At 43.6% G+C, this 21,030-nt stretch overlaps 1 protein-coding gene across 2 annotated transcripts in view; it reads left to right on the top strand.

Annotated features, from left to right (window-relative positions):
- The window catches only part of Smarcb1 (SWI/SNF related BAF chromatin remodeling complex subunit B1), a 37,779-nt gene that overhangs the window by 5,458 nt on the left and 11,291 nt on the right, over positions 1 to 21,030 (top strand). The window contains exons 2-6 of one of the 2 annotated variants that reach the window (XM_090320705.1): positions 453 to 564; positions 2,432 to 2,561; positions 8,409 to 8,546; positions 11,844 to 11,971; positions 18,078 to 18,244. In XM_090320705.1, coding sequence (XP_090176831.1) covers positions 453 to 564; positions 2,432 to 2,561; positions 8,409 to 8,546; positions 11,844 to 11,971; positions 18,078 to 18,244 — 675 coding nt within the window. Of the gene's footprint in view, positions 1 to 452; positions 592 to 2,431; positions 2,562 to 8,408; positions 8,547 to 11,843; positions 11,972 to 18,077; positions 18,245 to 21,030 lie in introns of both variants that reach the window. The other variant, XM_090320704.1, reaches the window with a different exon arrangement.

Genomic DNA, 21,030 nt, shown 5'->3' with positions numbered 1-21,030 from the left:
GGAGAATTATCTTGCATCTGTCTAAAATTAGTAGACCTTTTTGGTGTTTATTACATCGTAAAAATATCAAAGTCCGCATCTTAAGATAAAAGAAGGTCAAAGAAGCCTTGCATTTCTGGAAAGTACCAAAGATCCTTAATCCAGGAATCAAAATCATCATGAGCTTCTTGCTTAGCTCTGGGGGCGTCTTGCTAAGCACTTCAGACATCTGGTCAGGCCTTTTGGAACTTGGTTCTTTTTCAGTTTGCACAAATGCAGGACAGATGTGCACTGTTGTTGAACCCTTGATGTCAGCAAGAATGTGTTTTATTGCTGCTGAAAGCCTGGCGCCAAGGGGCCACCCGAAGGCCTGTTTATCAGACACTGATCTAGCAGGTCTTCTGCTCACCAGGACCCTCCCCTTGCACGTGCAGATATGACCCTCATAATGAGCCTTCTTGCTTTACTCATAGGTGGGAAACTACCTCCGTATGTTCCGAGGTTCTCTGTACAAGAGATACCCTTCACTGTGGAGGCGACTAGCCACTGTGGAAGAGAGGAAGAAAATAGTTGCATCGTCACATGGTAAAAAAACAAAACCTAACACTAAGGGTGCGTCTTCACGAGGGTTTGTAAACCTGTTTCAAAACCACTCGCTTATGTCATGAAGATAAAACGTTTTCACTCCAGTGTCTTCACTGCAGTCTTGGCCTTAGTCAGACAGGGAACATCCCTGAGGCAGGGCCGCCCTGCTGATGCATGCATGGCTCAGGTGAGAGTGTGGTCCCCTGTCAGATATTCCTGATGGGGCCAGTGGGTATGTGAGGAGGGGTCAGAGCTGGGGCTAGCAGGTGCCGTGAAGACATGTTGGTCTCAAAACGTTTTAGGAATGCTGTGATGCTCTACCATCTGCTGTGGGCGTGTCACCATGGTCATTCTCCATGCAGCCCTCGGGGTGGGTGGTGGCCCCAGCCCCCACCACTCCCCTCTGGGACTTTTCACTGCTTGTCTCCCAGAGCCCATTCATCCGTAGCACTTCATCCTGGCATCCAGTGTGCTGAGCTCCTGTGCATGTCCCCGCTGAACATGGCCTGCCATGTGCCTGGGGCTTGCTAGGTGAGCTGCCCAATATGAGTGAAGCTAGCATGCTTTGGGCCATGGCAGCTCTGTGCAGGGCGAAGATGCTCTTCAGGCATTCTGGGGGATCCATTGGGAGACATGTCCTCCGGGACATTTGAGTATACATACAGTGTGCCATTTGGCAAGTGGCAAAACTGCTTCCCACTTGGCAATGGTGCCTTGAAGAAAGCTGCCCTGGACATGCGTGTGCATAGGTGGGTGTGTGCATGTAAGTGTGTAGTGCTTTTAGTCTGTCCTGTTGGGTTGTGTCTGTAGGTGCTACTGTGGTTTTGTCCACCATGAGCAAAGTAGGGTTCTTTTAACGCAGGAGCCAGAGCTGTTTTTTTAAATCTACCTCTATTACATTTCTACTCACTGGCCTACAACACTTTCCTTTGTGTTCCCCTTCACCTTTCATACAGCACCAGTCACTAGTGCAGTATCTTCCTACCTTTGCTTGCCCCCTATGCAAAGTCCCTGTGGAGTCTTGTGGTGCTTCTACCCTGTGCTGAATGATTCCTCTGAGGAGGAAAAATAAAAACAAAAAAACAGGCTGGGCCTGCAGACAAGTAACAGCTCTTGATCAAGGTTTTCTAGAAGAGCTAGGAGTTGGGTTGCTTAAAATCTGTCCTGCTTTCCAGACAGTATCTCCAGACTGGCTTGGAGACAGAAACTTTTGTTTGGTGCAAAGCTCTCTGGGCTCTTACTTTAAAAGAAAAGCATTCTTCATCTTTCTTTCATTCCATTTCCCATTCCATTCCTCACCTTGCTTCATGTCGTGGATTGTGGTGGCATCAGACCTCTTCCCACTGGGGTGTTACTCTGCCTTTCTGACAGCCCCTGGTGCTGCAACTGTCCTGAGCACTTCATCTGCTCCTGAGCAAGTACTCACACACCAATTAGCCTTTGATCATGATTGCCTTTTTTTTTTTGGCCTGGCATTAGTGACCCACACAGTCCTAGTTATTCAGGAGGCTGAGATCTGAGGATTGTCCTTTGAAACCATCCCAGGCAGTTAAGGCTTTGAGATCGCCAGTTAGCCGGCAGCAAAAGTTTGAAGTGGAGGTGTGGCTCAAGTGGGAAAGTGCTAGCTTTGAGAGAAGCTCAGGGACAGTGCCCAGGCCTTAAGTTCAAGCTCCAGTACTGACACACAAATAAAACAAAAACCCAGATTGCCCTTTTGGAAGAGGCCAACATTCAGCCGCAGTAAGTTTGAAACCTTGCCTTTCTCACCTCCTGCATGTGAGGACTTCAGTTTGCTGTATTCAGTTGGTTGGCTGCTGCTTGCTCCTGTCACCACAGAGTGACCACAGCAGTATCTCTCTATTTACAGATCATGGGTATACCACCCTTGCCACCAGCGTGACTCTATTGAAAGCCTCAGAAGTAGAAGAGATTCTGGATGGCAATGATGAGAAGTATAAGGCTGTGTCCATCAGCACAGAGCCCCCCACCTACCTCAGGTAATGAATTCCTGGATCTGGGGTCCTTTGGGGACACTCATGGGGATTTTTCTAATACTCAAAAACAGGTTGAGGTGAAGTTGAACTGAAATACCTTCCAACACTTTACTCACTGTGCTTACAATTGTCTTAGCCAAGTTTCTAAGTTCCTTCTGTATCTTTGGAATCCTTAAGAAACAAATAGAGGCCAAGTGTTGAATTGGATCTGGAGAACAGTTAGGAATGCTTTGAAAGTGCCCTTTGTCAGAAAAATGAGTGACCTCAGATAAACTGAAAAAGGAAACAAGCAGTGAATTTAAATATAGAAAAAAAAAAACCTCCTACCATTAAAAGAGTACTTATAGGTGGACACCGTGGCTCATGCCTGTAATCCTAGCTACTCAGAAGGCTGAGATCTAAGGATTGAGGTTCAAAGCCAGCCCAGGCACTAAAGACCCTGAGACTCTTTTCTCCAGTTAACCGCTAGAAAACCAGAAGTGGTCTTGTGGATCAGGGGGTAGGATAGTAGCCTTGAGCTGAAGAGCTCAGGGACAGCAGCCCAGACCCAGAGTCCAAACCCCACGACCGATCCCCCACCCCCAAAACAAAGAGTACTTACAGCATCAAAAAGGCAAAGAAGTAGAAACTTGCTGTGTTGTAATCTGGAGTCTAGTCATCAGATGTGTACGTATACACACATGTGTGCACATTTGTATGCATGTGCTGGTAATGGGGCTTGAATTTGGGGGTCTTGATTCTGTCCCTTAGCCTTTTCACTCTAGGCTGGCACTGTAAGGGTCTCATCTTAGTCCTTTTAAGCATCTGTATCTTCTAACACCTGACCTTTCCTTGAAAGTAGACACTCAATAGCTCCATATTCTTTCATTATTATTCACAACCCTCCAAAGAACATCTCTGTACATAAAATTGTTTCACTTATTTTGTGTTTGAACTGCTATGCATTTGGATTTTTAAGAAAAACTGGGATATTTCTCTTTCTTTCATTCTTCTTTTTTGGGGGGTCAGTCTTGGAGCTTGAAATCATGGCCTGAGCTTTTTCACTCAAGGCTAGCTCTCTTCCACTTTGACCCACAGTACCACTTCTAGTTTTTTGATGGTTAATGGATAAGAGTCTTACAGACTTTCCTGCTTGGCCTGGCTTTGAATCATGATCCTCAGATCTCAGCCTCCTGAATAGCTAAGATTGTAGGCATGAGCCACTGGATATTTCAACTTTTTTTTTTTCATTCCTTTTGTTTTAAATAAAGCTGGGAATTAAGCCCATGGCTTTATGAGCACATGCTACTTTTTTAGTCCCCAATGTCTAAATAAGCAGATGATCCACACTTAAAGATGCAATATAAGAAGAGTATTTCTAATGCTTAATCTCACTTTATTTTGTTTTACTTTTGGGAGCTGAAGAGTGAACTCAGGGCTTCATGCATGTTATTGTACTATACCACTAAGCTATACCCCAGTTCCTTATATAGTTTTAAAAATTCACCTGGAGGGCTGGGAGTTTGGCCTAGTGGTAGAGTGCTTGTCTAGCATGCACGAAGACCCGGGTTTGATTCCTTGGTACCACATACATAAAAAGCTGGAAATGGTGCTATGGCTCAGGTGGTAGAGCTCTAGCCTTGAGGAAAGCCCAAGGACAGTGCTCAGGCCCTGAGTTCAAGCCCCAGGACTGGCAAAAATAAATAAATAATAAATGAATAAATAAATAAATTTTTAAAAATTCATCTGGAGGCTGAGATCTAGGATTGCAGTTTGAAGACACCTGGGGCAGGAAAGACTATGAGACTCTTATTTTCAATTAACTATCCAAAAAGTCTGAGGTAGCGTTGTGGCTCCAGTGGTGGAACACAAAAGCCCAGGGATGGGGGAGAAAAGAAAATCAAAGTTAAAAGAAGAAACCCAAAAACCTAGCCACATAAGGAATCAAGAATGCTATAATCAAACTGGCACACTCACCTGCTAGAGATGACTCCATACATGGAAGGGATCTTTTTGTAAAAAATTCAAATTTACTGACCCATTAATTTCACCCCTGGGATATTTTCCAAAAGAAATAACTTGAAAACACAAAATAAGTAAAAATATATACAGAGATGTTCTTTAGCCGATTGTGAATAATGAAGATTCAGATACTTATATAGTCTAAGTTGTGACTGTTACATTTCAACATCAGGTAGACTGCAGCAATCTGAGACATAGCTCATGTGAATGAGGCATACAGAACATGAGACATGCCTATATACCTTATACTTTGAGCCCTCAAACAAAAATACATTTCTAAAACCAAGCTTGGAACCGGTTGCCTGTGGCTTATACCTGTGATCCTAAGGAGGCTGAGATCTGAGGATCATGGTTCCAAGCCAGCTGGGGCTTATCTCCAATGAAAAAGCAAAAAGCTGAGCTACAACTCAAGTGATAGAGTGCCAGCCTTGCAATACAACCTGACAAGAGTTTGAGCACCTGAGTTCAAACCCCAGTACTGCATAAATCAAATAAATAAATAAAACCAGGCATTGGTTACATTTCTGTAATCCCAGAACTTGGGAGGTTGAAGCAGGAGAATTTTGAATTTGTGGAGAATGTGGGATAAATAATAAGACCGTGTGTCAAAAGCAGAAAAAATATATTCCCATACACATAAATTAGGTGAGGAGTATTGTTTGGAGTAATGTTTTCCAGGTTTTCTCTCAATTTTACTGTCAGATTGTTTTTCTAATTTCTCATCAAGCAAGGTGGCATGCATCCAGCCTAGCCAGTGTTGTAGATGTGTGCTCAGCAGATTCATATTCTCCCAAAGGATGTGGGGAGAACATAAAGATGGCTAGACTTGCCCAGAAAGTCACAGAAGGAAATTGTGTACATATGGACAGCACTTTTAAGTTTGCATATGTCAGCTGAGAGTCTTTTATGGGGCAGTAAACAATTTTTTAATGATCATGTCATATGAAGACCAGCTGAGGGAGTCAACGAGTCTTGTTACCCTGGAGATCAGGACAACAGGGTTTAGAGTGGCAGCGGTTCAAGTGAAGCATCCTTGGCTGGCTCAGTCTGCCAACCGATTTGACAGCCTCCTCACCCAGTCACTGGATCCTTTGAGCACAAGCTGGATATACCTTTTTGGATTCCTGGAAAGACCTTGTAGTGTGAGCTAGATTTGATTTTGTGACTTAGAGGTATGTGTTTTCAGTCTGTTATTTATATTTATTTTCCATGATCTGTGACTAGCACAGTCTTCTTGAGCTGGCTACCAAATGAGGGGCTGGAAATAGAAATGACAGAGATATAATTGAATTGAGGATAAGAGATAGGGGCTCAGCTCAAGAACTAGGAAGGTATCAATCAATGGAAGTGATCAAGATATGCAGCTTGGCTACACTGGAATTTTTCATGGAAGAGGGGGGAAAAATCCATATTCCTGGTCCCTCTACTAGAGATAAGGATGGGATTGGGACTTGGGAATTGGCTACTTAATTTATTTTTGGATGCCAGTACTGGGACCCAAACTCAGGGTTTGGGTGCTGTCCCTTAGCTTTTTTGCTCAAGGCTGATGCTCTACCACTTGAACCATAGCTCCATTTTTCTGAATTTTTTTTTTGCCGGTTAATTGGAGGTAAGAGTCTCATACTTCACTGTTTGGCTGACTTTGAACCAAGATCCTCAGATCGTAACCTCCTGAGTAGGCATGAGCCATTATGTCTTTACCTCTTTTTGCCTTGAAAGCTGGAACACTTACCCCTACAATGCTCAGGTCTGGAACTACCCCTCGAACTACCCCAGCTATGGAGGGACTCATGGTACTCAGTTTGGGCAGGACTATGGCAAGTCTCCTGTATTGCAGTCTTGCTCTGATCTTATATTAGCCTTCATCTTGCACTTGAGTCCTGAAACATAAGAGGAAGGTAGATCTCATTTCCACAGGACCTTAAAAGCTGGGACAGCAGGACTAGGGGTACTTCTTTCTCAGCCCACCTCCCCCCAGAAAAAAAAAGAGGTAAAGGACCCTAGGACTCAGACAACCTTTGGACACCACCTCTTCTTCCCCATTCATGGAAAAGAGTAAGGACTAAATGCTGCATCCTCAAGACCCTTCTTTTTTTTTTTTTTTGGTCATGGGGCTTGAACTCAGGGCATGGGCGTGGTCCCTGAGCCTCTTTGTGCTCAGTGCTAGTGCTCTACCACTTGAACCACAGTACCACTTCTGGTTTTTGAGTGGTTAATTGAAGATAAGAATCTCAAGGGCTAGCTTCTGCCAGGGCTAGCTTTGAACCTCAGTACTCAGATCTCAGCTTCCTGAGTAGTTAGGATTACAGGTGTGAGCCACAGCACCCAGCCCCAAGTCCCTTCTTAAAGGTACTGTCAAACAATTGTCATCGTCACTTATTCTAACAGTATAGTTCGTAAACGTATAATTACTGTAGCAGCAGTTTGTGCAGATGCTGGAGTATGTGTGTGCACGTGTGCGTGCACCAATACTGAGGCTTGAACTCAAGTCCTGGGCACTGTCCCTTAACTTTTTCACTTATAGTAAGTGCTCTACCAGTTGAGCATGGCTCTACTTCTGGCTTATTGCTGGCTAATTGAAGATAAGAGTCTCCCAAACTTACCCAGGCTGGCTTTGAATCGAGATCCTCAGATCTCATCCTCCTGAGTAGTTAGGATTACAAGTATTAGCTAGTCCCCAGCTTGTGGTAGGGATTTAATGATGTAGTAGGTGCTGGTGTCTCATGCCTATAATCTTTGCTACTCAGGAGGCTGAGATCTGACAATCAAGGTTCAAAGCCACCAGGAGCAAACAAATTCTAGAGACTCTTATCTCCAACTAACCAAAAAAAAAAAAAATTACTGCTGTCTCTGTAACTTATAATTAAGGCAAAACCACAAAGCACTGGGGGAGCCTGAATGGTCTCATCTGTTTAACTCAGCAGTGGATCCTCAGTGTAAGATAGTTTTGAGAAAAGCAGCCTGAAATTTGGAGGAAAGACCAAGCCCTTTATGGAACATGAATTATTTAAATTACTTGCAGTGACATTTTCTGGAAGGTATTTGTCTGTCTGTTGTCTTACCTCTGCACCTCTCGGTGATCAGATGCCAGAACCTTTACCTAGTCCATTTTAGGATGGTTGTCACACCTAAAAATCACAGTCTTCTGGGTATGATAGTTCATACTTGCAGTCCCAGCTCCTTTGGGTGCTGAGATGGGAAAATCACTTGAGCTCATGAGTTCAGGGCCAGCCAGGGCAACATAATGAGACATTGTCTTTAACAAAAATTATCAGTAATCACATCTCTTTTCTTGGAAGCTCCTAGCCACCTACCAGATAAAGTCAGATTCTCACAAAGCCTGGGAGACCTTATAGTTAGCAAATGTTCTTTCTTAGTCTTCACCCCACCTACCAGATAAAGTCAGATTCTCACAAAGCCTGGGAGACCTTATAGTTAGCAAATGTTCTTTCTTAGTCTTCACCCCTCCTTGGGGTGCTCACGCCACTCTTCTCTCTACTCTTCCTATACCTTGCCCATATTCCTAGTGAACAAGGCTCCTTTCTAGTTTCCTTTCCTTTAGGAAGCCTCTCAGTAAGGGTGTATTTCTATGTGAGCCATGCCTAGCAGTGTACCATGGTTATGGGTTAGTAGCAACTCGTAGTCTGGGTCTTGTCTGGCACCCTCCTCACCCTTCCCCTTGCTCAGGTACCTCTAGGCATGGGAAACAGAGCTCTAGAGGCTCGGGCATGCATAGGCCTCTTCCAGTGGAGCCTGGAGCTCAGCAGGGTTGCAGCAGGCATCCACAAAACCTGCTGGACAGAGTTGAACTCCTTAATCAGATGGTTTATGTTTCCAATGTCTTCCCAGGGAACAGAAAGCCAAAAGGAACAGCCAATGGGTGCCTACCCTGCCTAACAGCTCACATCATCTGGATGCTGTGCCATGTTCTACTACCATCAACAGGAACCGCATGGGCCGGGACAAGAAGAGAACCTTCCCCCTGTGGTGAGTGAGTGCTGCCACCGCTGGCCTCTGGGTAGATTCTACCTCCATTCTGCCTTTTTGTCCCCTTCCAGGACAGCCTCCCACTACTTTGGCCTGTTGCACTGGTGGCTCTGCCTGCTTTGATTTCTCACATTCTTTTCCCCACTTCTGTAGTACCCCAGTGAAGTTCCTGGGGACCCAATCCTCAGAGGCCTTTTCTCAACCCTCTATTGCCTCAGCTAGCCATAGCCAGCTGGGGAGATTTCAAGTCCTTTCTGGGAATTCTGCTGGGTCTTCTAAGTGGCTACTAGAACAAGTGGTGGGGTGGTGGGAATTAAAAAAAATGAAAGGCACACCATTACTAACTCTCTTACAGAAGCACAGATTTATTCTTTCACATTCTGGATTCACAAATCAAAGTTGGGGCAGAGCTCTATTCCTCTCAGGGCTCCAGAGGAAAGTCTTGATCCTGACCTCTTGAAGTCCTGGTGTCTTCCTCATTCATTGGCTTGTGGCCACACCATTGCAATGTCTGTGACATATGGCTGTATGACACTCAGTAGTGTATGTGAAAGCTCCCTGTCTCTTTCTTCGGAAGGACATTGACATAATTTAGGGCCAACTGAATAATCTCTCCCAGGAGCATTTGCTTAGTCACATTTTCACAGTGTGTTTTGAGCCACATGAAGAAATTACCCATTTTTTTGAGGCCCCCACTTTCCCCAAGGACCCTTCCTCCCTCCCCAAGTTTCAGCCATGTACGCCCTGCAGAGTTTTCCATCCCTCCCCTTACTCAGGCCTAAAACCTGAAACTCTTTTTCAGTTCCTTCCTTTTTATTCATACTATGCCTCTAGTGTTATCAGATCCCTAATTGCCTGCCCTTCAACTCTCTGGAATTAGCCCACTCTTGGCCATTAGGTCAAGTGGTAGTCAGGTTTTACTGAGTATTTGCAGCAGCTCCTGCTCATCTTCCTGCTGTTAGTTTTGCAGACAGCCTGGGCCCCTTTGCTTAGGCTGATCTTGTTATTCCTCTAAGAATCCTCTAGACATGCTGGAACTGAGACTGGGGCTCTCTTGGGGCTTCTTCACCAAACACTTTTCACCTCCTTGCTGCTGGCTTGCCCAGAGGTCTACCTTCCCTCTGCTTAAATTCACATGAAGCAACATTTGCAAGGCTCATTCCTATTTCCACCCTTCCTCTCTCCCCCTTTTCTTCCTCCCCCTTTGCTTTTGTTTTGCTTGCTCCCCGCGCTCCCCCTGCCTCCTGTCTCTTGTCTCATCTGTTGTAGGGCTTAAACTCTGGGTGCTATTCCTGAGCTCAGCTCAAGGCTAGTGCTCTACCAAGTTGAGCCACAACACCATATCTGGTTTTCTGGTAGTTAAACAGAAATAAAAAGTCTCACAGATTTTCGTGCCCTAGCTGGCTTTGAACCTGGAACCTCAACTCTTAGCCTCCCTCCATTCTTCTTTCCTTGCTTCTTTCTCTTTCTTCTCCCTTCCTCTCTTTTCCTCTCATCTCTATTTGAGTGTCACTGTAATCTCCTCCCTTAGAATGGCCATTCCTGTCTCTAGCCTTCCTTCTACTTTCCCATCTGGGAGTCCTAGAGCACTCCAGTGCATCCCTCACTTGTCAGTCATCTTTTCCATGCTCTCTGAGGGTAGTTCTAAATCTTCTCCACATTCCACAGATTCCCATGCTTTCCCCTGACCTCCAACTCCTCCTCACAGACTCAGCCTGCCCATCCCATCTCTTTTTTCTTAGTCCTCCTAAAATATATGACTCCTTTCCTCAGAATCATGGGGTTGCTTCAGGGAAGAGTCAGATACTGCAGCCTGAGATGAAGAACTGCTGGCTTTTGGATATCTCCACTACCTCTTTGGAGGCTTCAGGACCTCTCTCCAGGGTGAACTGCTCACTGCTTTCAAGGGTTGATGCTTCTCCACAGTTCTATTCTGCATCTCAGCCTTTGCTTAAGTATTTCATCTTCTGGAAATGCTCGTCTTGCCCACAGCTTCCTGAGAAAATCCTTTCTTTGGGCTTTAAATGTCCCATCGGAGCCTGTCTTAAGTTGCTTCCACTGTCCAAGTCAGCAGTTTCCTGGCTCTTCTCCTTGTACCCCTGAAACTGGAAGTCTTGATCTGCTGTACAACCATTAATTGCAGATAGGCTGGCACTTGCTATTTGTGCCTTACTTATCCCTATTAGACTGGCCTTGGGATTTCTGTTGGCCTTTTCTGTGCTGCCTCACTTTAGGTGACTGGTACCACTAAGAAGTGTCCTTACCCAGGCACTGGTAGCTCATGCCTATTATCCTAGCTACTCAAGGAGGCTGAGATCTGAAGTTCAAAACTAGCCACATTAGGAACATCCCTGAGACGCATATCTCCAATTAACCACCAGAAGCCCAAAGTGAAGCTATGGTTTAAAGTGGTAGGGTACTAGCCTTGAGAAAAAGATCTCAGGGACAGCGTCTAGGCCCCAAGTTCAAGACCCATGAGTGAACAAACAAACAAACAAACAAATGAATTTTAAAAGGAGGGGGGGCTGGGAGTTTGGCCTAGTGGTAAAGTGCTTGCCTAGCATGCACGAAGACCCTTTCGATTCCTCAGAAGTCCCACATACATAGAAAAAAGCCAGAAGTGGTGCTGTGGCTCAAGTGGTAGAGCTCTGGCCTTGAGAAAGCCCAAGGACAGTGCTCATGCCCTGAGCTGAAGCCCAGGACTGGCACAAAAAATAAAGAAGAAGGGTAAGTATCTTTTCAGCCCAGTACTGAGATAAGGAGGATCACAGTTTGAGACCATCCCAAGCATTCGTATTCGACCCTTTCTTTCTCAATAGACATCTAGGTATGGTGGCATATGCTTATCATCCTAGCTGTGTTGGAGGTAAAGATTGGAAAGACTGTGGTTCCAGGCTACCCTGGACAAAAAAGTATGAGATTCCATCTCAACAGAAAGCAGATGGGTGTGGTAATGCACGCCTGTTATCCCAAATTTGATGGGAAGTCTAAAATGGGAAGAGTGTGGTCCAAACATCAGATACGTAGGCAGGGATCAATATCCCCCCCCCAAATGAAATAAATAAATAAAATTAGTGCAGAAAGGGCTGGTGGTATGACTCAGTGATGCCTACCTAGAAAGTATAGTTCTGAGTTTAAAACCCAGTACCCTCTTTAGGCCCTCCTCCCCCCAAGTGAAGTAACCTTTTCTCCTTAGACACATTTACAATAGACCCACAGCGCAGCTGGAAGCTGAAAACTCATCAGTAGGCCATAGGCACAGTGCACTGGCTGACACATGCTGCCCTTTCATTTCAGCTTTGATGACCATGACCCAGCTGTGATCCATGAGAACGCATCCCAGCCTGAGGTGCTGGTGCCCATCCGGCTAGACATGGAAATTGATGGGCAGAAACTCAGGGATGCTTTCACCTGGAACATGAACGGTATGTGGACAGCTGGTATTCACTGGGTCTTATGTGTACATGAGCTGCCCATCAGGTATCCTGGATTTGACATAAAGAACATTATGGCATAGTTCTTAAGGATGTAGACTGTGGGTAGGTTCATTCTGGTTTTGTCACTGTTTCCTGTTCCTTTCAGGATGGACATGTGTCTTAGTCCTTTTTCTGTTGCTATAATAGAATACCTGAGACAAAGTAATGAATAAAGAAAGGGGGTTTATTGTGGTTCATGATTCCAAAGGCTGAGAAGTCCAAGAGCAGGTAACAGCATCTGTTTAAAAGCGAAAGCTGTGTTGCTTCACCTACAGTGAGAAACCAATGAGGAGTGAACTTGCCTTATGACAGTCTTCTTTTATGATAATCCCACAAGCGTAAGAGAGTTCATTCACCAATGCAAAGCATTTTTCTACTCATGAGGACCCTGCCCCCATGACTCAATCGTCATTACCAGCTCCACTCCCAACCCTACTTATTAGGGATTAAGCTTCAACATGGATTTTGGCAGCACAAATTATATCTGAGCTATAGCAGCAGTTGGGGCATGGTAGAAGAACATGAGTCATCCCCAGCACACAGGAGGCTGAAGTAGGAGGACTGAAAGTTCAAGGCTAGTTTGGGTTAAATATTGAGAACACTGGGTGCTGGTGGCTCACACCTGTGGTTAATCTCAGCTACTCAGGAGGCTAAGATCTGAGGATTAAAATTCAAAGCCAGCCAGGACACAAAAAGTCCATGAGACTCTTTTCTCCCGTTAACTACCAGAAAACTGAAAATTCTGTGGATCAAAGTGATGGAGCACTAGTCACAGCACCTAGGCCTAGAACTCAAGCCTCACAACCAAAATTAATTAATTATTAATTAAAAAATATATATATATAGGCCAGGAGTTTGGCCTAGTGGTAGAGTACTTGCCTAGCATGCACGAAGACCCAGGTTCGATTCCTCAGTACCATATATATAGAAAAGCCAGAAGTGGTACTGTGGCTCAAGTGGTAGAGAGCCTTAGCCTTGAGAAAGCCCAAGGACAGTGCTCAGGCCCTGAGTTCAAGCCCTAGGACTGGCAAAGTCGGGGGAGAAAAAGGGGGGGGGGAGAAAAGAAAAAGGCAAAACCAAAAACCCTGTAATCTTTAGGTTCTTCCACTGAAGAGGCTGGGTGGCTCAAGGAGTGGTGTGGCAAGTCCATGTAGTACCAGCGACAAAGATGACAAGGATGCTGCTCAGGCCCTGTCCTTATAACTCCCCTTCTAGCCCCTGGCTGCCACCATGTTTGCTTTTTGCTTTTTTGGTTTCTGTTGTTATTTTTTGTTCCATTTATAGGTACTGCAAGTAGGTTGCCTAGGTTAGTCATGAACTTGAAATCTTTCTGCCTCCGCCACAAGCGTGCTGGGATTATAGTTATGTGCCATTGTGCTTAGTATGAGTGTCACTTTAAAATGGGTAACAGTTAATGGGAAAAAAATGAGAGAGCAAGGGAAGGGGTGGCACTGTCCAAAAAGAAAGGTACTCATTATCTGACTTATGCAACTGTAATTCCTTTGTGCATCACCTTTATATTAACAATAAAAAATAAAATGGATAGAAGTTTAAATTACCAGAATCTCACTATGAATGATTTCAGTTTTATCTTTTCCAGTCACTTCATATGTAAATATTAGCATAATTATAGTGCGAGTAATTTGAGGGTTTTTCCTTTATGTTAAGTATCTTGTTTCTTTCTTAATTGTTGCAGGATTTTCTGTTAGTTGAGGTGCCTTACTTTGTTGAAACTCTCCTTGCTATTGGCAGCTACATGTCAGCTAACATACTTGATTACAGCATTTTTCTTCCAGAGGGGATTTCCTAAGGAGAGTGAATGGTTATTGAATGGTTTAGAAAGCCTTGAGCTTTCTAAAAGGATTAGGCTGCTTTCTTTAGTCATTTTCTGACACCTGGTCCCTGTTCGCCCTAGAGATCCAAGTTCGCCAGGGCTCATGAGTGGTACATAGGTGAAAGAGGACATTGGCAAGAGATGCTGGGAGGTTGTATTGAGGGTTGATGTGGTAGGTACAGTTCATAGATGACACCTAGTACTGGGATAGGCAAGCTGGACTATCAGGCCATCAGTGGTGCCGTATATCACCTGTTATCTTTGCTGACTTGGCATGTGTCATAGCTACTTGTTAATTCATCTCTTCATCTTTCAGTTTTAAGCTCCTTGCAGTGTGGGACTCTGTTTTGGTTTATTTGTTTTATTGCATTGCTATTCTGGCAGTTTATTTCTGATAACCTGGTTATAAAGCTCATTGGATTTTGGAACATTAAGTAGGTATAAATTTCAGGGACCTGTTTAATAACAGTGTTGGGTACCCACAACTCATACCTTTGATCCTAGCTGTTCTGGAGGCTGAGATCTGAGAATTATGGTTCAAAGCCAGAAACTCTTCAATTAACAACCAGAAAAGCTGGAAATGGAGCTATGGTTCAAGGAGTAGAGCACTAGCCTTGAGCAAAATGTTAGGGACATATATCCCCCAGGCTCTGAGTTCAAGCCCCAGTACTGGCTCCAAAAAACAATAATAAAAAGCATCCAAAAAACAATTATAAAAAATATTATTCCATCCATATAGAGGAGAAATCCTTCCTGTGCAGATAGTTTCATTCTAAGGACCTTAATATTGAAACATTTCCTTTAGCAGTCTGTACTTTTTTTCAGTTTACTATAGTTTACATTCACTGAGTAGCTCACATCTATAATCTTAGCTACTCGGAGGATGGGATCTGAGGATCATTGTTCAAAGCCAGTCTGGGTCAGAAAATCCATGAGACTCTTACCTCCAGTTAACCACCAAAAAGTTGGAAGTGGAATTTCTAAGTGGTAGAGTCCCAACAGATAGCTCTCAGGCCCAGAGTTCAAGCCCCCAGTACTGGTACCAAAAAAAAAAAAAATTAAAAAAAACAAATCCAAACTTATATTGATCATTCGGATCCAGGATCCTGGGTAACTTTGCCTGCAACCACTCATAGAATGTTTCTAGTACTTAATTGTATCCTTACCCTATCTTAAAAGGAGTATGAGGGAGGTTCCATAAGAACACTTGAAACAGAAGACTAATTTAAATTCAAAATGGTTAGTAAAAAGTAGATAAAAGAAGAAAATATTCTGGGCTTTGGTGGCTCATGCCTATAATCTTAGCTACTCAGGAGGAAGAGATATGAGGATAGCAGTTCAGGCAGTTTCCCAGTTCAGGAAAATCTATAAAACTACCAATAACTGACCACAATGCCAGGAGTGAAACTGTGTCTCAAGTGGTAGAATACTAGCTAGAGTTAGGAATCCAAGAAGACAGGATCTGAAATCCATGAGGTCTAGCCAGGTGACCACAGCCAAGTCTAGAGGTTTTCCCATAGGAATGCCTTTTAGCCACCTGTTTCCTGTGTGATTATATTTAATAGGTTTCTATAATTATATAGCACAGTAGCAAAATGCTGCTAGCAATTTTGATTTTTGGATTGCTATTCAACTATTTTATAGTTACGTACTGGTCAATATAGACTAGAAATCATGAGCTTCTACAGAAAACAAAAACAATATATTAAAAAAAAACAACAATAACAACAAAAAAACACTTTAGTAACAGCACCCAGGCCCTAAGTTCAAGCCCCAGAAACATCCCTGCCTCCCAAACCCCACTCCCCTGAGAAAGAAATATAAGATTGAAATAAAACTATATGTATTTGTGGGGAAAAAGCAAAGGAAAATTTGGATATTGAACACTAGAGAAAAATAAAAACTTTTATACACTAATAGCACTGTCCATAATAGGAAATACTAAACACTGGAATTCATCAAAGTCTGGCTTTCAGAAGTTGTTTTTTTTTTCCTTTCTAAAAATTTTTTCTTAAATACTTAAATTGTTGTTGTAACAGTGATGTACAAAGGGGCAACAGTTATATAAGTTAGATAAAGAGTACATTTCTTTTAGACAGGGTTACCCCTTCTCCCAAGAAGTTCCTTTTAAAAGACAGAGTAAGCAAGAATAAATTGGGAACCATATAGCTGATAAAGGATTACAGTCTAGAACATAAGGAACTTTTAAAACTCCACATTAAAAAAGTGAATCCAATTAGAACAAAGAGAAGATACCCTGGAATAGATATACAGATGGCAAATAAAAATGGAAAAGATGTTCTACATTATCAGACATTAAAGAAATGCAAATTTGACCTACAATAAAAAAAAAAGTACCCCAATAAAAAGTGGTGGCATGTGATCCCAATGTGATGAGATTGTGTCAGAAGGATTACAAGATTATGGCCAGCCTGGGTTACATAATTGAGAACCCTGTCTCCAAAAAAAACTAAAAAGTAGTGAGAATAAGTGCTTGTGAGGATGTGGAAGAATTGGGTCACTCATACACTACTGATGGAATGTAAATATCTCAGCTGCTCTGGAAAACATTCTGTCACTTTCTTTTAAAAGCTAAGAATGTAGGTACCTACCATATGACCCAGTGGTTGCATTTTTGTGCATATGGTTCAGAGAAATGAAGACTTTCCAGCTTCTTAGGAGGCAGAGATAGGAGGATCACAGTTTGAGGTCAGGCAGGGCAAAAACACAAAAAAATTAAAAGTGATTCAGTAACTCATATTTGAGTACCTGCCTGCAAGTGTGAGGTCCCAGTTTTCACTATACCGAAACACAAATGTTCATAGCCGTTTTAGTCATACTCAGAAGCTGGGAATAGCCTATATACCCTTCACTAAGTGAACAGTTAAACAGAATGTGATTTCTCCATGAAATTCTTTATGTAACGAAAAAACAATGATAACCTGGATGGCTAGAGATTTTATTGAGTGAAGAAAGGAAATCATCAGAAGTTATATACTAGATAGTTCTATTTATGTAATAGGGGTGTAGGGGTGTTTTTGTTTTTGTGTTTGATTCTTGTGCAGGTTCTAGGGCTTGAACTCAAAGTCTGGGCAGTGTAATGTCCCTGAGCTTTTTTGTTCAAGGCTAGTGCTCTACCACTTGAGCCATAGCTCCATATCTGGGTTTTTTTTTTTTTTTTAAAGATTAAGAGTCTCTTGTTTTGTATTGTTAGGTTTGGGGTAGAGTTTTGCTTTATGCTGGCTGTGACTGAACTGTGTGATATTCTTGTGCTCCCTACATCTCTAGGGTAACAGGCATGTTCCACTCTACTCAGACATTGGTAGAGATGGGATTTTACCAGCTTCCTCTGCATATGCACGCGTGTGTGTGTGTGTGTGTGTGTGTGTGTGTGTGTGTGTGTACACGTACATGTACATGTGCGTGCCTGTACTACGCTTCAACTCATGGCCTGAACACTGTACCTTAGCTTCTTTGCTCAAGTCTGCTATTTTACCAGTTCAGTCCTCAGATGTCAGCCTCCTGAGTCATTGGCGCCCAGGTTGTTAGCGAACTGCATTTCCCTATCTCTGTCTCCTACGAAAGCTTAGATTACAGGTTTGAGCCATATTGAGGAGCTATATGACATTCTTGAAATGAAAGCATAGAAATGGAGACCAGATAAATGAGGAAGTGAGAGTGGAAAAGAAGTGGGTGTGACTATAAAAGGGAAAGGGGGTAGAAATGCCCTAGATCCTGGTTAAGAGACTGTAAGAACCCCCCCCCCATACACACACACACACATACACACCCTCCATCCATACCCCTAGGCACTGAGCTAGAAGAGAAGGATTTTTTTTTTTTTTTTTTTTGCCAGTCCTGGGCTTGAGCTCAGGGCCTGAGCACTGTCCTTGGACTTTCTCAAGGCTAGAGCTCTACCACTTGAGCCTCAGCACCACTTTCGGCTTTTTTCTATGTATGTGGTACCGAGGAATCGAACCCGGGTCTTCATGCATGCTAGGCAAGCACTTTAACCACTAGGCCAAACTCCCGGCCCGAGAAGGATGTTTTGTCATGTGCTTTCTCCTCCATCCCCACTGTCTGAGAGGGCCATGCTTAGGTTCCTAAGTGGCCCATGTATACCTGAAGGGGAGGTTTGGCAGAGGTAGAAGGGACCAGTGGCCAGGCCAGAGCCTAATGATGAGACTCTATAATGTGATGATGCTTCTTTCCTGATTCCAGAGAAGCTGATGACCCCTGAGATGTTTTCAGAAATCCTCTGTGATGACCTGGATCTGAACCCATTGACATTTGTGCCTGCCATTGCCTCTGCCATCAGACAGCAGATTGAGTCCTACCCTACAGACAGCATCCTGGAGGACCAGTCCGACCAGCGTGTCATCATCAAGGTAGAAGACTCTCCTTTCTTGGGCTGGACAGAAGTATATGATTGTGGCGGTGTTCAGGGACAGTGAGGCCTTAGCAGAAGCCTACCTTTAGGTCCACACTATAGGACAGAATTCATTGGAAAAATGCATTGGAATTTGGATAAGAATCTGTAAACTGCCATTTGGTTGTGGTAATTCACTAGTATTTTGTTTAGAAGTTTTTTGAATGTGTGTTAGTAGTAGAGCTCGAACTCACAGCATAAATGGTGTCCCTTAGCTTTTTTGCTCAAGGCTGGTGCTCTACCACTTGAATAACAGCTTCTTTCACCTCTAGTTTTTTGGTGATAGTCTGAAAAGCCAGGTTGATTTTGAACTCCAATGTTATTCTCCTGAGTAGGCCGGATTACAGGCATTAGCCACTGTTCCCCAGCTTTGTTTTGAATGTGTTTAGGATTTTGAGTTGGTGTTCATAAAGGATTTTGGTATGTGTTTTTACTTTCCTGAAGTATTGGGCAGATTTGGGGATTGGGTAATGAGATGCAAAATGTTCTCTCCTCTTCTCTTTTTTGGAAGAATTTGAGAAGGATTGGTGATAGTTATTTTTAAATGTTTGTTAGAATTCATCCATGAAATCACCAGATCTAAGGCTGGAGATTTTGAGTGCCTGATTCTGTTCCCTTGCTAATTAATACTTAGGACACAAATATGAATTTGTATTTTTTAATGTGAATCTTTGAAAGTCACATCATCGCCAGCTAACTGGGAAAAGATGTGATTGAGAAGGAAAGGGATATCATGAGAGAAAAATGGGAAGAGGAGCTGTGGTATGTGTTGTTTTGTACCCTCAAACATAGCCTGTAGGCTGTAGAGGACAGCCTGTGGGCTCTGTGGTATTTGCTTTATGATCATTGGTAATTGTGATTAGGGTATAAAGAAAGTTAGCTCCACATAACTATGAGGTTAGGCAGAGCTGTATGTCATTTATACTAACTTTGTAATTTCTTTCTTTCTTTCTTTCTTTATTTATTTATTTATTGCTTGCCAGTCTTGGGGCTTGAACTCAGGCCCTGAATACTGTCCTTGGGCTTTCTCAAGTCTACTATTCTCCACTTGAGTCATATTTCCACTTTAGGCTTTTAGTTGGAAATCAGAGTCTCACAGTCTTTTCCTATCCCAGCTGACATTGAACCACAGACCACATCGCAGACTTCTGAGTAGGGTTTTGTTTTTGTTTTGGGTTTTGTTTTTAGATTTTTTGTTTATTTGCTTTATCTTAGCTGGGCTCATGAATTAGCCACACAGGAAATTATCTAGCAGCTGCAAATCTTTCATGGCCTATCCCCTGCTCCTCCCCTATGTAGAAAGGTTCCCAGAGATTCTCATGTATCTGTAATCCTCTCCTATGGGGTGGCATTGGCTGGTAGGCTCTTGGGAGACTGGGCACAGAGCAGGTATAGGTGGCCCAGGGAAATCTGGGCTACATAGTGTCGGGGGTTTTTAGCACTCTTTGCCTCCTGACCAGCAGGAAGGGCAAAGAGAAGACGCCCCGACTAAGACGAGACCGAGAAAGGATAGGGCCGGCTGGCCGCCTTCACCCAGCCCTCCCTCTCCAGAGGGAAGACACAGACGTGCCTGGGAGAATGTCAAGGCAGACTTATTTAATGGGAAAAAACTAGGGGCTAAAGTAAGATGTAGAAATCTATTAACATAGAAGTAGGCAGGACAGGGGGAGGTAGGTGCGGTCAGAGAGGGCAGCGGGGCCAATCCATGGGTTCGAGGTAGCCTTATTTTACATCACAAACCACAGCCAAACCTCCCAACCAGGAGACAGGCAGGTTGGATCTCCAAAACCAGGAAGTGAGCACTGGGCCACTAGGTAGGCCTTTTACCCTTGATGTGACGTGCTCTACAGCATGGGACAATATTGTATTCAGTCAAGCCAGAGGCAACCCATCTTGTAGGTGAGGAATTGAAGGTCACACTTAAGTTTTTCTGTATGTGGCACTTGGCAGAGCTAGGTGTTTCTCTGAGGATGTTCTTCTTTGCCTTGACCCTGGGACATAGTAGTAGTCAGGGAACAGAAATCTCTGGATTGGTGGTACCTGAGGAGTATTCCTTACAGGAAGCAGTGCTGTAGGTCTAAGTGACTTTTGAGATCTCATTGGCATGCTGAGACTAAAGCCTAGATCTGGCTGCCTTTACCAAGGCACTGGCCCTACTGCTCGCTACCCACTTCCTTGGGGCATCTTGGCCACCCTAATCTCTATGAGCTCCCCCCCCCCACACAGCATCACTTTGTCAGTTCTTTACATTGCTGTGTTTGTCACTTGCCCATGATCCTCTCCCCAAAGGAGCCCTTGCCTATAGTCTGGGTGATTGACTTCTTCCTAAAAGGCTACCTCCCTAGGAGGCCTTCCATACTACTTTGCTTCAGTTGGAAACACTTAACACTGTCCCATACCTTGTGCTTACTTGTTAGCATCTGTCTTCCCACTAGGACACAGTATCAATATATAGCCCTGGCTGTCTTCAAACTCTGCCCACCTCAACATTCTAAGAACTAGATTACAAGTATATGCTACCATGCAAGGCAGCTGGCCCAGGCAATTCAGTTTTGTTTTGATTTGAGGCTCTGGGAATAGACCCTAATGCATGTTAAGCAAGTGCTGCACTACTGAATGACTTTCTCAGACCTTGATTGTTTTTGATTTAGTGTCTTACTATTCATTTTGGGATTTTGTTTTGTTTTGACAATCCTGGGCTTAAACTCAGGGCCTGGGCACTGTCTTTGAGTTAGATTTTTTTTT

This window comes from Megascapheus bottae, chromosome 28 (assembly GCF_031878675.1).
Source record: "Megascapheus bottae isolate mThoBot1 chromosome 28, mThoBot2.hap1, whole genome shotgun sequence".
In the NCBI taxonomy this organism is placed as follows: domain Eukaryota; kingdom Metazoa; phylum Chordata; class Mammalia; order Rodentia; family Geomyidae; genus Megascapheus; species Megascapheus bottae.
The sequence above is the reverse complement of the archived record's forward strand: the minus strand, read 5'-3'. Positions and strand labels throughout refer to the sequence as shown.